The sequence below is a fragment of the Microcebus murinus genome, chromosome 16 (genome assembly GCF_040939455.1).
Source record: "Microcebus murinus isolate Inina chromosome 16, M.murinus_Inina_mat1.0, whole genome shotgun sequence".
Lineage (NCBI taxonomy): Eukaryota > Metazoa > Chordata > Mammalia > Primates > Cheirogaleidae > Microcebus > Microcebus murinus.
The window spans coordinates 40,491,533-40,507,632 of record NC_134119.1 but is presented as its reverse complement, the minus strand read 5'-3'; the positions used below and the strand labels follow the sequence as shown (position 1 = coordinate 40,507,632).

Here is a 16,100-nt window from a genome sequence, read left to right as displayed (position 1 = left end):
AACAGTGCCACCTAATATGTCAAATAGTAGAACACTCTAGCTTCTAAATAGATGCTTAAGAATCGTTTTAAACATAAAACTTTCGGTCTATGCAGAACACATAAAAAATTTCCATTCTATCAGAAACTCTTATATTTGTAAAACTAGTATGATCTTTAAATATGGTATCAAATGTTTTTACCAGAAAAGAGGCAACTGTTGACCCTGTGTGGATGACCCAAACACTGCGCCCCTTCTTCCTTACTAAAATAACCCCCTGATTTATTAGGGTGGTGATATGCTTGGTCTCAGAGGGATACATCATATTAGTCTAAGCCAGTCTTAGGATTGCTACTCCCTTCTACCAGTGATGGAACTAGTAGCAATCATATTACCCAGTTCTGGCCAATTAAATCTGAGGAGAATTCTGCTGAAGGATTTCTGGGAAAGCTTTTCTTCCCTGGTAAGAGAGCAGCACACAAGAAGGCTACTTCCCTTGCTACCTTGATTACTATAGTGTGAAGGATGCTGCTTGAAACTAATGCTGACATCTTGAAACAGAATTACCCAGATGCCAAACCATACTATCAAGCCAATTAACCATTCCTGTAATCTCTTGTCCACATATTTTAGTCATTAAATGCCTTTATTGATTAATCACTGTTAATGGGGTATTATTACTTCCATCCAAAGGCATTCTAGACACATCAGGTCCCATATGTCTGAAAATGCCTTTATTTCACCTTTCCTCTGGAATGAGTTTTGCTGAATATAGAATTGTCTGACAACAGCTGTCCCTCAGCACTTGCACTGCAGTTCTCCAGCATCTACTGTTGCTGAGAAGTCTGCTTTCATCAGATTATCAATTTTCATAGGTAACCTCTCCATACAATTAAGATTTCTTTATCCTTAACATTCTACAATGTTAGCGTAACTTGGAGTTGATTTATTTGGCACTTCATAAACTTCTTCAATCTGAGGGCTTAAGTAGTTCTTCAGGTGTGCAAAACTCTCAGCATTATCTCTTTATTTCTTCTCTTTATCTCTCCTAATATATTATTCTGGAATTCCTAGTAGATGTATATTGGGCCTCCTGAATCCATGCTGTTTTCTTGGTTTCCAATACTGTATTTCTCTGTTCTGCATTTTGTGATCAGTCTCATTTCTTTCAATTCACAAATTCTCTTTTCAGTTTGTCTATGCTACTGTTTATCCAATTTATTGGGCTTGTATTATAAAACTTCAATTATTGTAATTTCCACTGTCGAGATTCCCAACTTTTTATTTTCCACTGGGCTAACTGTTCATGTTAACAATCTGGTACTCTTATTTTAAGAATTTTATTCTTTCCTTTTATCTCTTTGGAAATCATAAATATATTCAATCCCTCTTCAGATTGCACCATTATTTCAAGGTCCTTGAGTGTGAATTCTCATTCTGCTGATCACCTCATGGCAGTGGATTTCCTTGCATGGATTTCATTTTACCTTGAATGATGTTCTTCTACACAATCACTGTCAGATGGTTTCATGGTTCCCTCAGCCCAGTCATATGGACTATACAACTTAAACCAGGCCTTATAGTAGGAGACTGGGTTTTTACCCTTTGAGACACCACTTGAATACAGTCCGGGCTCAGTGGCTCAGTTCCTATTATCAGACCAGTACCTCCACTTTTTCACAACCGCAGGCAAATGATACTCTCTAGTGGTGGTCAGGCAAATTTATTTCAGCTTAAGTTCATAAATGGGGAGCCTAGACCCAGACCACAAATCCACATAGGAAACCCAAATGCATTTTCCTGACAAGAATAGGGTACACTTTACCCTCCTCTTAATAGTACAGATATTTCTTTTCTATCCCTTGTCCATAGCTATATATTCTTATATTTTTTAAAAACTTATTTTCAATCATTATTCTTATGTATTAGAAATGGAAAGGAGAGGTCTCTGCATGACTCATTCAGCAGTCACCAGAACACTCTACACTCTCTGGATTGCAAAGAAAACTCTGAACAATTAAGATTCGTGATTCCACACACCACATTTACAGTAATCTGAGAGGACTTTTTTTTTTGAAGACTTTAGCAATCACTCCCTCAAAGGCAAGTTCCTTAAAACCTGAATCCTTATGACAAAAATGAAATGACTCAATGAATTACAACTGGTGGAGAGCAAAGAGGATGGATAAGCAGGTGTTTCATACCAGCCATATAAGGCAAGGCTCGATGTAGAAAAATGCTAATAACACAGTATCTAAGGCCAAACTAACCAGGTACAAGTCTTAACAACAGCACTCACTAGCTATGAAACCATGGGCAGAATGCTTTTGTTATCATTCTGTGATAAAAACTTAAATGAGTATTACACTTAAAACTTTTAAGTGTAATACAAAAAGGTGCTAGGCTCCAAATCAAAACATCTTCCAAGTGCTCTCCCCTCAACTTGGTCTGGAGCTTTGGCTCTACACTGCCACAGATCCATACGATTTCCTCAAAACACAGAACAACTGCAGCATCCAATACAGTCTGTGAACCATAGCTCATTTCACAAGACACAAGTCAGTGAGAGTTCACAATCCATTCATTCTCCAGAACAATTTAAGGATGACATAGCAGAATGTGTGTGGAAAGAAGTTCAGTTAAGGTCTTCCTTCAGGATTTTCCTAGTTAAATGAAGTTTGCTCAGCTTCATTCAGTCAAGATGACAGAAATCCAAGCATCTGTGGTATCATTTAAAAGAGCACCATGGTGACAGCATGGGAAGAAAGATCTGAAGCTTTATTTGTTTTCTCCCTGGTGATATCTTTATAGGGAAATTTCCAGGTTGCTTGCTGAAGACATCCATACATCTAAAACATAATTCAAAATTATTCATAATTAGCTTAGTTTGTCCTTACATTATATTCCTGATATATTCTGTCTATAGTTTTAACAATCCTCAAACCAAAGCAACCCTAACAGAGTTACTTGTAAGAACACCTAAATATACTTTAAGACTTAAGATTTAACTTTGATTTCACATGCTGAGGTATGAAAAATGCTTCAGTTGATATATTTAAAAATGAAATAGTTGCCACTTACTGAGCACTTACTATGTGACAACCATTGTACTTGGCACTCTACCCCTATTATTTCATGTAATAATACTTGCCACGACTCTATGAAGTAGATACTATTATTATTCCCACTTTATAGATGAGGACTGTGAGCCTTCAAAATATTAAGCAATTTGTTCAAGCTCACTTGTTTATTATGACCAATAAATAGGAAAGCAAGGAATTTTATTTTCAGACAGGGTCTCTCTCTATTGCCCAGGTTAGAGTACAGTGGCATCATTGTAGCTCACAGCAACCTCGAACTCCTGGGCTCAAGCCATCCTATTGCCTCAGCCTCCCAAGTAGCCAGGACTATAGGTATGTGCCATCATGCCTGGCTAATTTTTTTTTTTTAATTTTTTGTAGAGACAAGGTCTCGCTATGCTGCTCAGGCTGGTCTTAAATTCCTGGCCTCGAGCGATTCTCCCACCTCAGCCTCCCAAAGTGCTGGATTACAGGAGTGAACCACTATAATCTATAAAGTCTATGCTCCCACTACTATAACATGCTTTTCTTAGAAATGAAAGAAAGAAATTAGTTACATAGTCAATTATGCATACTATTCTTTATCTTATTCTGAGTACAACCTATGAGCATTGTTACATTACGGGCCATAGACTCACTGCCTTGAGGAAAACAGCAAGGATGTCAAGCTGAAAATGGCCGGCAAGAGACATAGAGGGACTATCATTGACCCATACCTTTAATGATGCCAGTCAACTGGCAGTCTTCAGATTCATCTTGAACTTGTCCTTTGGCAGCACAGTTGGTGTCAGTTTTTGCTTTCCTTCTCTGCTTGATCTCTTGCTGGATTCCAAAGAGTATTTTTCCAACTTACAAAAAGACGATGACTAATGCTTTTTACAAGGAGGTCAACTACGAAAAACTATTCTATGTAATTAGGATTGAGTCTGACATTATTGTGGCTCTACATTAGGCATAAAAAACACCAAACCCCAAAAATAATCTAATGATGCATAAAAGATGAGTTTTCAATAGCAGTCTTGAGACAGTAAATGTTTTTAAAGGTTTTAAAATATGTCAGGTCTTCTCTCCATCCAGAAGTACCCCTAAGAGATTAAACACACACACACACACGTATCTGCTGATATATGCATAACCTTTCTCTGAAAGATACACAAGAAGCTGCTACACTGGTTGCTCCTGGATAGCTGAGAGACAGAGGTAGAGGGCAGATCTTATTATTATATACATTTTTATAGCTTTTGAATTTGAAGTCATATGACTTTATTACCTATTCAAAAATTAACAACAAAACTTAAGTATGTCCCTAATACTATAATGTCCTGTTCTTTACAGAAGTAATAAATCATGATTAAATTAAAAGGATATGTAAAAGTATAAAAAAGTATAATGTAGGCCAGGTGTGGTGGCTCACGCCTCTAATCCTAGCACTCTGGGAGGCCGAGGCAAGCGGATTGCTTGAGGTCAGGAGTTCAAAACCAGCCTGAGCAAGACCCCGTCTCTACTAAAAAAAAAATCGAAAGAAACTAATTGACCAACTAAAAATATATATAGAAAAAATTAGCTGGGCATGGTGGCGCATGCCTGTAGTCCCAGCTACTCAAGAGGCTGAGGCAGGAGGATCGCTTGAGCCTAGGAGATTGAGGTTGCTGTGAGCTAGGCTGACACCATGGCACTCACCCTAGCCTGGGCAACAAAGTGAGACTCTGTCTCAAAAAAAAAAATAAAAATAAAAAGTATAATGTAAACTGTATTGTATCACAAAAGTCAATAAGAGGCACTGCCTATTACTAAACATCATTTCATCAGTATTTTATAAACTCATTCACAGTTGTGTGTTTCAAGAAGTCAACTGGCTCCCAGGCTGGGATTCTGGATCTCCTAGGAAGCTGTAAAGGTGGCGACAGTCCTTGATTTATTTACAGTATTTCACAAAGCTGCAAAAACTACAATGCTGAATTCCATTGTTTTTTATTGCAACAAAAGTTATAGCATACCAATCAGAAGTTATGAGCAGCAAATGTTAAAAATGTTGATGAATTATTAAAACTTAATTAGTGCTATCTTTTAAAAAGATAAAATCATACAAACCAAAGATTCTACAAAAGAGAAAACAACAGATGTCCTTGGTTAGGAAGACCAGGAATCACTAAATCTGTCTAAAATAGTGACTAGGGTGAAGTGGGGGAGGGCATTTCAAGCTGTAAATTTACCTCCCACCACACAGGGAGCCAAGCTGATAAGCAACATGCCTCTTTCTTCTCAGGTTTGGGAATTACTGCCATGAGAAAGGTTCACGTGCTTCTGGTGCTGGCAAAAAGGTTCACGTGCTTCTGGTGCTCAGGAAAAAGACTGAGACATTTATTTTCTTTATACTTACCCTTCTCCAAGTTTCTCTAAGACATCAAACACTTCTTCTGGTTGTTTGGTTAAACTATCTTCATCCAACTTTTTCAGCTGCCTGTGAATGAAGAAATATAAATACAAAATACATTTTACTTGCTAGTAACTAGAACATAAAATACATCCTTTGTTTTTACAATTAGCATCCTCGGAATTCCTCTACAAAGTCTTTACTAGTAAACAACAGCAAAGGCAAACTAAGATGCTTTTAAGGGACACTGATGTACTGTTCTACAGAAGGATTATACTTGTTCTGGGGCACCCTGATAAGCAAAATCAGGACCAGAAGGTAGAGAGATGCCAAGAGTCAGACTTCAGTTTAACACGAGTAAGAATTTTCTAACAATAAAACTTGTCCTGCAATGGTTTAGATTGCCTTAAGAGGTCCCTAGTTCCCCACTGCTGGAAAATCTAAACAGAAAATGAATTGTCATGTGGCTGAAATGCTGAAGAGTGGATTCAAGCAAGAGATATGTCCTTTATAATCCAGTTTTGTTTTTTTGTATTTTTTTTTTAAGAGACAGGGTCTCACTGTGTCACCTAAGCTGGAGTGCAATGGCCCAACCATAGCTCACTGTAACCTTGAACCTCTGGGCTCAAGTGATCCTCCTGCCTCAGTTTCCCAAGTAAGCTGGATCTACAGGGGTGGACCACCACACCTGGCTAATTTTTCTCCTTTTCTTTTTAAATACAGGGTCTCGAACTCCTGGCCTCAAGTAATCCTTCTGCCTCAGCCTTCAAAAGTGCTGGTACTGGGGGTATAGGTCAGGGTAGAGCATTTGACTGCAAAGTGCTTGTATTACAGGTATGAGCCACCACATCTAGACCCTAAAACCCATTTAAATCTTGAGAGTCCACGAATTAAAATGACATAATTATCTCTTCAGAAAAGATGTTTAATGTAAGGTTAACTATGAATTGAAACATAACTATGAACTGGACTGGAGGCCAAGGAAGACACGGGAGACCTTTGCTCTCCCATTAGCAAGTTTTTGGTTAATTTTGGCAAAATACATAAATTCTATAGGTATCACAGAAACAGAAAGTGGAAAGTGTACATTTAGACATGATCAAAAGTGAAAAATAACTAGGAAGCTGGGAGTTTCAAATAGTCTCACAAAGATCCTCCCACAAACAGCCATGTACCTTTGACTAGTCCCCAAAATCAAAGGTATATGGCTGCTCACAACTTCCAGATAGTTCAGATTTCTGTTAGATAATCATGACAAACATAGGAGGTTACAAATTAACAATATCTTTTAAAACTCTGGAATTTCTGAAAATTATTAATGAGCTTAAAGAAGGAGCTTGGTAAGGAATATTTGTGTATGTGTATGTGTGCATCGTCTACACAATGGCTTCCTGAAACTACAAAGGACAACGAAGAATAGAGAGCTCAGGAAATGGTGAAATATGGAAGTAGTCACACTGGGGATTTCTTTATAAAGAAAAAGATTTAAACTAGTTACACAGTATCATTATTGTAAGAAAAGATGTGAATCAAAACACACACACACACACACAAATGTATACCTTCCTAAAGAAAATAGCAATATCAGAAGACAAAAAAAAACCCTTACTGCATCAAGTGTGTATTTATCAATAAACTCTGATCTCAAAAGGATAATTTCACAGAAGTTTATAACTATCAAGGACTATGTACTTACTAGAGAAATAGAGAACTGTTCCAAGTCAATAATTGCCTTAACTTGACTATCAACAAAATGACTACAATGACCTTTGAAAAATCAAAAAGTCCTAAAAATTAAATTCCAATGACATCATAAAAACTCCCACCTTCAAAACAAAAAAGGATGAAGTGAAACTCCTCTTAAACTTTAGAAATGAAATTTCTATGAACTCAGAAGTTAGAATGAACATCTCACATGCTAGAGTTTTTTTTGTAAGGCCCTGAATTATAGCTGTATAAACAATGAACAATACCTCATTTCTCAAGTGTAATTAAAGTCTTATAAACAGCTTATATAAAGGAAGATCAAATGTGCTTCTTTGAAGTGTTGACTCTTGGTGGTTTACAAAAAGCAAAATTCACTGTTTCAACTACTACAGAGACCACAGCATAACAAAGGAAACTGCCACTGCCATGAGACAGCTGCAAGCCTCTGATAATACTTTGACAGACAAACTTTATATGACTGCTCAGATACTTCTTTAAAACAATCTAAGTGGCTTTTTGTTTGTTTTTGATCTGGGGTTATTTAAAACAACTTGAACTTAAGAGGTCTTTATATCTCTGGCGCCTGATAAACAAGAGGCAATCAAAAAATATTTGCTAAATATTAGCAAATGTAATGATGGGAATCATAAACTTCATCAGCAATCTTTGTTGAGTTATCAAAACAAAACAGAATTTCACCTAAAAAGTATTACTGGGTTATCAACAATTAAGATTTTTATGAAAAAAATCTTTTAATAAGTGACTCATAATGATATTTTATACCATGACTCTGGACAGAATAAACACTATTACTGAAACAGCCTGACTTTGATAAAGCAACTCTTCCATCTGGGACTTCCCCAGGTCCTAGGCAGTTTCAGCAGTTGCTCATAAACGAACAGGCCTGGGCAATACAGCCTCCATCAAATACTGGTGGATGCTCTACTCCTAAGTCACACAGCCACACATATGGCCAGCATCCCAGGACTGCACTCTACACCTTCCACCACATCATTACCCAATGACAACTCACTTTTAAAATCATTAACTCCTATGTAAGACATCAATCAATCTATCATCATTCACTTAGTCACACACAAATGTCACACTTATGAACACAAAGAGCATTTCCTGCATTGGGGTTGTTGGAAACACATGCGATCTGATTCTCTGGAAAGACATCTGTATCTTTCCTAACACAAGTAATGGTGTTTCGGAAGTACTCACAGGTTGAGCTAATTCTCAAACCTCTTTCTCCCAACACAGAACTTTTGTAAAGTTCATTTTATCTTTGTATGACGATCCCTCTTTCTACACAGAATTTGATGGGTTACAACAAACATATAAGATAAATTGATTAACTTTTTTAATGATAGTAACATTAATTGCTTCCTCCACTCCACCCCATTGCTTATGTTGAAGTCCTGGCCGGGCACGGTGGCTCACACCTGTAATCCTAGCACTCTGGGAGGCCGAGGTGGGAGAATCCCTCAAGATCGAGAGTTCGAAACCAGCCTGACCAAGAGTGAGACCCCCCATCTCTACTAGAAAGAAATTAATTGGCCAACTAAAAATATATAGAGAAAAAATTAGCTGGGCATTGTGGCACATGCCTGTAATCCCAGCTACTTGGGAGGCTGAGGCAGCAGGATTGCTTAAGCCCAGGAGTTTGAGGTTGCTGTGAGCTAGGCTGACACCATGGCACTCTAGCCGGGGCAACAAAGTGAGACTCTGTCTCAAAAAAAAAAAAAAAAAGAAGTCCTAACTCCCAGTACCTCCAAATGTGACTGTATTTGGAGACAGGGCCTTTAAAGAAGTAATTACATCATTCCTGTAATCCTAGCACTCTGGGAGGCCAAGGCGGGAGGATTGCTTGAGCTCAGGACTTTGAGACCAGCCTCAACAAGCACAAGACCCCCGTCTCTACTATAAATGAAAGAAATTAGCCAAACAACTAAAAATAGAAAAAATTAGCCAGGCGCAATGGTGTGTACCTATAGTCCCAGCTACCCGGGAGGCTGAGGCAGGAGGATCACTTGAGCCCAGGAGTTTCAGGTTGCTGTGAACTAGGCTGACGTCATGGCACTCTAGCCCAGGCAACAGAGACTCTGTCTCAAAAAAAAAAAAAAAAGAAGTGGCGGGCGCGGTGGCTCACACTTGTAATCCTAGCTCTCTGGGAGGCTGAGGAGGGCGGATTGTTTGAGCTCAGGAGTTCGAAACCAACCTGAGCAAGAGCGAGACCCTGTCTCTACTATAAATAGAAAGAAATTAATTGGCCAATTAATATATTTAGAAAAAATTAGCTGGGCACAGTGGCACATGCCTGTAGTCCCAGCTACTCAAGAGGCTGAGGCAGAAGGATCAGATCGCTTGAGCCCAGGAGTTTGAGGTTGCTGTGAGCCAGGCTGACGCCAGGGCACTCACCCTAGCCTGGGCAACAAAGTGAGAGACTGTCTCAAAAAAAAAAAAAAAAAAGTAATTAGAGTAAAATAAGGTCATTCAGGTGAACCCTTATCCAATATGACTAGTGTACTTACAAGAAGGAGAGATTAGGACACAGACAGGTTCAGAGAGAAGAACATGAAGACACAGTTAGACAGTGACCTATAAGCCAAGGAGAGAGGCCTCAAAAGAGAAAACGCTGCCAACACTTTGATTTCAGATCTCTAACCCCCAAAACTACAAGAACATAAATTTCTGGTGTTTAAATCACCATGATATTTTGTTATGGCAGTCCTAACAAAATAACACAAATCATAATAAAATTAAACTGTTGCAAATTAGGTAATCCACTAGTTACAAAGAGTAGGAGAGCAGGCAGTAGTCACTCAAAAACTCAGTCCTGGAATGCTCTTTTCTTGCACTTTTAATACATTTTTTAAAATCCAAAAGGTACAAGAATGAACATGTCAAGGTTTACTCCTTTGCCTGAGATTATACAACACAAGGCAAAGGGAGAAACAAAACTCATAGATTCCTAATCTTCTTTTCAACTAAACTAAGGCCTCAGAGAAAAAAATGAAGAACAGACAAATGTATTTCAAAAAGAAACATAACCAGAGTCCACTTATAATTAGATCACTATGGTGCCACAGCAAATATCTGCTAACACACACAAACACCTGTGAAACAGGGGTACTTCCAGAGAGGCATTGGAGTGAGACAATGAAGAGCATGGACTTTGGACCAGATTGCCTGGATATGAAAATCCCAGCTCTGCTCTTACCAGCTACAGGAACTCCAGCAAATCACTAGCCTCTCTACGCCTGTTTCATCATCTGTGAAATATGGATATAGGGATATCCATCTTATAGGATTGTTGTGAGCATCAAATGAATCAATAGTAAGTTGAACCATATGAAATTACTGTTTTCTAGGTCAAAAATTGTCAAATATCAGCAATGTCATATGGTTCAACAGGGGACATGGAAAGCACTTCAAACAATGCCTGGCACCCAGTAAGTGCTATAGGAGCGTAACAATCATTACTATTACAATCTCAGCACACCTACACTAGGGTGAATCTTAAGCCCATTCCAACCAGCTATTTGCCTTCTGCAATGTTTGTGCACTTCAAACACCCCCAAACTCAAACAACCCCCAAGAGTGCTGCCCAGGCTGTTAATCTCTTCCCTTCACCTCTCCTTGCCCAGCACTCCCACACACTGAACACTTCCTACTTTAGTGTTCATTCTGCTTCAGGAAGTTAGACGTTGTCTGTGCAAAAGAAGTTAACTACACTGCACCTCAGAGGAGCATGACTCCCTCAGTCTCTACTCCCTTTCTCCAGATATCCACAGGGAAAATCAATGATACAACTGCAACCAACCCAGGAATTCAGAATTTCTAGGATCAGCCACCTCCCTAATCTCGACCAAATACAATTCCACCTACCACTAGGATCTGGAGCTGATATTCACAAAACAAGAGTCCTGAAAAGGGCACAGTCTGGCCAGGACCAGTGACCCAAAGCAAAGAAAGAAACACGTGTCTCAATTCTTCTGGACCTCAGTTTGCCCATCTTGAAAATATCCTCTTATTTCCTTACCTATCTCCCAATGTTGGACTTTGAAGGGCTGAGGAGGATGTGGAGACAATTAAGAAGACACTCTGGACATCCGTAATAAAAGATGCCATCATTATCCTACAGTGGGGACACCACCAAGAGCATCCTCCCAAATGGAGTCCTCCACGAACCCCTCCTTTGCTAGATCCTCAGCCTTTCCTTGCATGTCTTTAGCCTTAGGCGCAAAGCTTTTCCGCTCAACAGATCGTCCCCCCACTGCACCCTTCAATTGGGACTTAGGACCCTTAGAAAGTCCACGCAGCCTTCCTCTTTTCTAGTTCTAGATCCATTGCCTTAAACAGACCTCTCATAGGCTCTCATCCTGCTTCAGCATTCCCCCTACCTCCGGGAGACCCTTCTTGTATAGCCTTCCCCCGAGTGGCTCCGGCCTCAGCAGGTACTCTCCCTAACTTGTCCCCATGTCCCTCAGCAGAGTGCCCCCACAGCGAGGCTCCTCCTAACCAGCCCCAAGTTTATTCCCCTTAGCCGGTGCTCCCTTCAGCCGGACCCCCACTCGCCAGACGCGCCCCCACCCCAACTCAGCAGGTGCCCCATCAGCTGGATCGCCTAGCCCCGACGCTCCCTGCCCGGCAGGAGCTCACGCGCAGGTGTCTCCCCTCAGCCGGTTCCCGCCTTCCCCTCCCACCGCCCCCATGTCCTTCGTCTGAGCCCAGTGGCCCCTCACCGGCGCGGCGGGTTCCTCAGCTGCACGGTCTCCATGGCGCTGCCAGCAGCCGCCCAGACCCGCTCACAGCTCCATCCTCCCCCCGAGCCTCCCTGAGCCCGCCCCGCAGGCCCACCCACACTTCCGCTTTCCGCCCCTACCGGAAGCGGCGCGCGGCGCGGGAGTGGAGCGGAGCGGCGGTCTAGGTCACGTGGCGGGTGGCGTGAGTCACGTGGTGCGACGGGGCGTGGACCCGGAACAGCGGAGCGGAGGAGGCTCTTGCCGGCGCAGTCTTCCCGCAGGCTGGAAAGCGTCAGCTATTTAGTCTTCTTGCGACGCTATTTGTCCAGGATGCTGAGTCCCAAAGCTGGGAACCCAGCTCTACCTCGGTCCTGGCCCCCATTTCTCAGACCGAAATACTGAGTCTTCTAACGAAGCGCCGACTTGATAAGAACTGACAATTCTTAATAAAGCAAGTTCTTCACAATTGAACTCTGGTCCCAAATGGTCCTCTGAACATTTTCTCCTTGAGAGTTATCAACGTGCAAATTGCCCCACCGTCTTTCCTGACAGCCTTCCCTTAGAGTCAGTTTGCAGACATTAAAATAGTTAACATTTATTAAGCATTTGCCATGAAGTACTTGTCTTCATTTATTATTTAATTCTCACAGCAAGCCTGTAAGGTTATCCTTATTTTTATATATTATTGATAAGCAGTGCCTACCACGTTCTCAGTGCTTTACTAATATTAACTCATTTAAAATTCCTAACAACCCTATACAGTAAATACTATTATTATTCTCATTTCGGAAGACCAGAGAGGTGAAGTATCTACCCTCCAGGTCATATAGCTAAGAATATAGGTTTGGGAACTTAAATCCAGGTCGGTGGGATTCCAGAGCCTACAACACCAAACTGGACAGTCTTGGATGTGTACCCTCCCGTTGGGCATGAGTGACAAACAAAAATAAGGGACTAAGACAAAGCTATCAGTCAGTGGAGGTTTATTAAGCCAAAATTTGAGGATGTGCTTAGGAAAAACACAAGCCGCAGCATCTGTGACTATTTTTTCCCAAGTGGGATTTAGGAGCTTGGTATTTAACAGGAGAGGGCATACAGAAAGAAAAAGGGGAAAAAGAAAAAGAAGGAGAGAGGGTGGGTAGTGAGTCGTATGGTTCTTGTGAGGCCCAGGAAATCTACATTTGATAGGTGAATTTTTAAAAAGGGAGTAAAGGAAGAATCAATGGTCTAGATGTCCCTGGGTAGGTGGAAGAGTGATTGATCTCGTGTCTGTTCTACACCTGGAAAGATAAACTTGTAATCAGTGTTGCTAGTGTGGAATCGTGTACTTGTTTATGGGAGGCCAGCAAAAATTTCCTTCTGAATGGTCTGTGGGGGCAGTCCTTGTAAATGATCTGGCTAATGCATAATGTTAGTAACAGCTATTCTTTTGGAAGGGGTGTTGCAGGACTCAGCCTCTAGGCTTGAGCTTCCCTTTTGTATAAGGAGTTTGCGGGGAGGGTGGTCCTGAGATTTTTATTTTACTTTGCAAGAGACAGACCTTTCTTTCAACTCAAAGCTCCAGTTCCAACTATTGTTATTCAGAATGACACCACCATGGATGAGTGTTAGGAAAATGGCAGATTCCACCCAACTTACCAATGGGGAAAGTTACAGGGAAAAAACTTACCCAGAGCAACCTTTCACTCTTTTTAATTATTCTACTTTTCCCAAAGATATACCATCTACACAACTTAACACCTGAGCAAACACCCTTCAGGGCCATTCAGGTATGGCACACCATGGGCCCAAAACTGGATAACCAAAGTCATTCACCTGACACAGGAGGAAAATATTTACTGAGAAGTTACTATATGCCAGGCACAATCCTGGACTTTCTCTTAATCCTCAAAACAGCCCTATGAAGTGAGAAAATAACTTTTATCAGAGGAATGTGAGTCTTTTTAAATTATTGGTCCCAAAGGGACAGTGAGATAACAATCATGTTCCATTTCCCCAGAGCTGTGCATTCATCTACTGAAACTGCTTGCTATTGCCACGAGTAACTGTAAATTAACCTAATAACACTATAACCCACACCCTATGGCTTAACAAGCCACTCACTAATCAATGCTATTTCTGTAAACGAATGAAAATTCCTGACAAACAACTTTTGTATATCCACTCCCTGTCCCCACTTTTTGCCTTTAAAGGCAAAAAGAGTAAGTATTCAGACTATATATTCAGAGCAGAGTATATATTCAGAGCAACTTGAATCTATGTTCCCAGGTTGCAAACCTTAAGTTTGACCCAAATAAACCCTCCACTTATATTAATTTTCCCTGAGCTTCTTCCTTCTAGGATGATAGAAGTAAGTATTACTGTCCCCAGTTTGCAGACAAGGAAGCTGAGATTCACATGTGCACAGCTAGTGAGAGCAAAGATTTTAACCCCAGATTGTCCTGACCCCACAAACTCTTTGTTTTATTTGCCACTTTACTGGAAATTTCTACAAGCCAGACATGGTGGCTCATGTCTATAATCCTTGCACTCTGGGAAGCCGAGGCGAGAGGATCGTTTGAGCTCAGGAGTTTGAGACCAACAAGAGCAAGACCCCGTGTCTACTAAAAAAAAAAAAATCAAAATTAGCTGGACAACTAAAAATATATGGAAAAAAATTAACCGGGCACAGTGGTGCATGCCTGTAGTCCCAACTACTCAGGAGGCTGAGGCAGTAGGATTACTTGAGCCCAGGAGTTCAAGATTGCTGTGAGTTAGGCTGATGCCATGGCACTTTAGCCCAGGCAACAGAGTGAGACTCTGTCTCAAAAAAAATTTTTTTTTCTACAAACGGCAGTGGGAACCTCAAAGTAAAAATCAAGAAGAGTTTCTACAAAGCTCAGGAAGCCATCACAGGGCCCTCCTGTAAGAAGTCAATCCTCTGTCCTCCGAAATCTCCTACCACTTTTCCTGTATTTCTCCCAGTGCACATTCTAAACTCTACTTTTTTTTTCAATCGTGCTACTTCTGAATCTACATTTCATCTTATGTTCTGGCCTTACTGGCAACTGGATTTTTTTCCTCCTTAAGGGGCAGTTCTGTCTCTAAGCTCCCACTGTGCCCACACTCATCCCTGTAGATGAATAGGTATTAAATAAACATTTTTTAAAAATAAATATCAAGCCGGGCGCGGTGGCTCACGCCTGTAATCCTAGCTCTCTGGGAGGCCGAGGCGGGCGGATTGCTCAAGGTCAGGAGTTCGAAACCAGCCTGAGCAAGAGTGAGACCCCGTCTCTACTATAAATAGAAAGAAATTAATTGGCCAACTAATATATATATATACAAAAAATTAGCCGGGCATGGTGGCGAATGCCTGTAGTCCCAGCTACTTGGGAGGCTGAGGCAGGAGGATTGCTTGAGCCAGGAGTTTGAGGTTGCTGTGAGCTAGACTGACACCACGGCACTCACTCTAGCCTGGGCAATAAAGTGAGACTCTGTCTCAATAAATAAATAAATAAATAAATAAATAAATAAATAAATAAATAAATAAATAAATAAATAAATATCAATTTACCATTACACAATGACAAACATCCCTCATTTGTCCCTTTCCCAGGATTATTCCAAAAGATGGCCTGACATTATGATGGCCCTCTGCTTTCAGAGTGTTCAGTCCAACACTGCCCAATAAAAATTTGTGATGATGGAAATGTTCTATATATGTGCTATCCAAAATGGTAGCTACTAGCCATATGTGACTATTGAGCACTTTGAGGCTAGCATGACTGAAAAAATGAATTTTTAATTTAAATATAATAGAGTATACTATCAGCCAATTATAGTATGACACTAGCTTAAGAGAGAACCAATGAGCAGGGTTACTGGAAGAGTTATTTTCCTATAAATCAAAATCCTCATGCTTCATTCACTCAACACTTACTGAGCTCCCTGTCCCTAGCACTGTGCTAGGCTCTGGGTATTCAGTTGGCCCTTGAACAACATGGGTTTGAACTACACAGATCCACTTATACACAGATTTTTTTCAATAAATATACTCAGCTCTCTGTATCAGAAGGTTCTGTATCTGTAACCAAACTCAAATGGAAAATACAGTATTCCAGGATACAAAACCTCAGTATACAGAGGGCTGACTTTTTGTATCCAAGGGTCCTGCAGTTGTGTGAGTATGCTTGGATTTTGGTGTCTGAAGAGGTCCTGGAACCAATCCCC

General features: G+C 40.6%; 1 protein-coding gene and 1 long non-coding RNA gene across 3 annotated transcripts in view; both read right to left on the bottom strand.

The window, feature by feature from the left end:
• STK4 (serine/threonine kinase 4) overlaps positions 1 to 12,013 on the bottom strand; it is a 90,274-nt gene extending 78,261 nt beyond the window's left edge. Inside the window, exons 1-2 of one of the 2 annotated variants that reach the window (XM_012780476.2) lie at positions 11,892 to 12,013; positions 5,440 to 5,520 (exon numbers count right to left, since the gene is read on the bottom strand). In XM_012780476.2, the coding sequence (XP_012635930.1) occupies positions 5,440 to 5,520; positions 11,892 to 11,926 (116 nt within the window). In that variant the 5' untranslated portion in view covers positions 11,927 to 12,013. The remainder of the gene's footprint in view (positions 1 to 5,439; positions 5,521 to 11,891) is intronic. The other variant, XM_076011150.1, reaches the window with a different exon arrangement.
• Positions 592 to 5,433, bottom strand: LOC142876896 (uncharacterized). The gene is made up of 2 exons (XR_012923750.1): positions 3,776 to 5,433; positions 592 to 2,828 (listed from the first exon to the last, which is right to left on the bottom strand). It is a non-coding gene; the product is annotated as an uncharacterized LOC142876896 (long non-coding RNA).
• Positions 12,014 to 16,100: the final 4,087 nt, after the last annotated feature.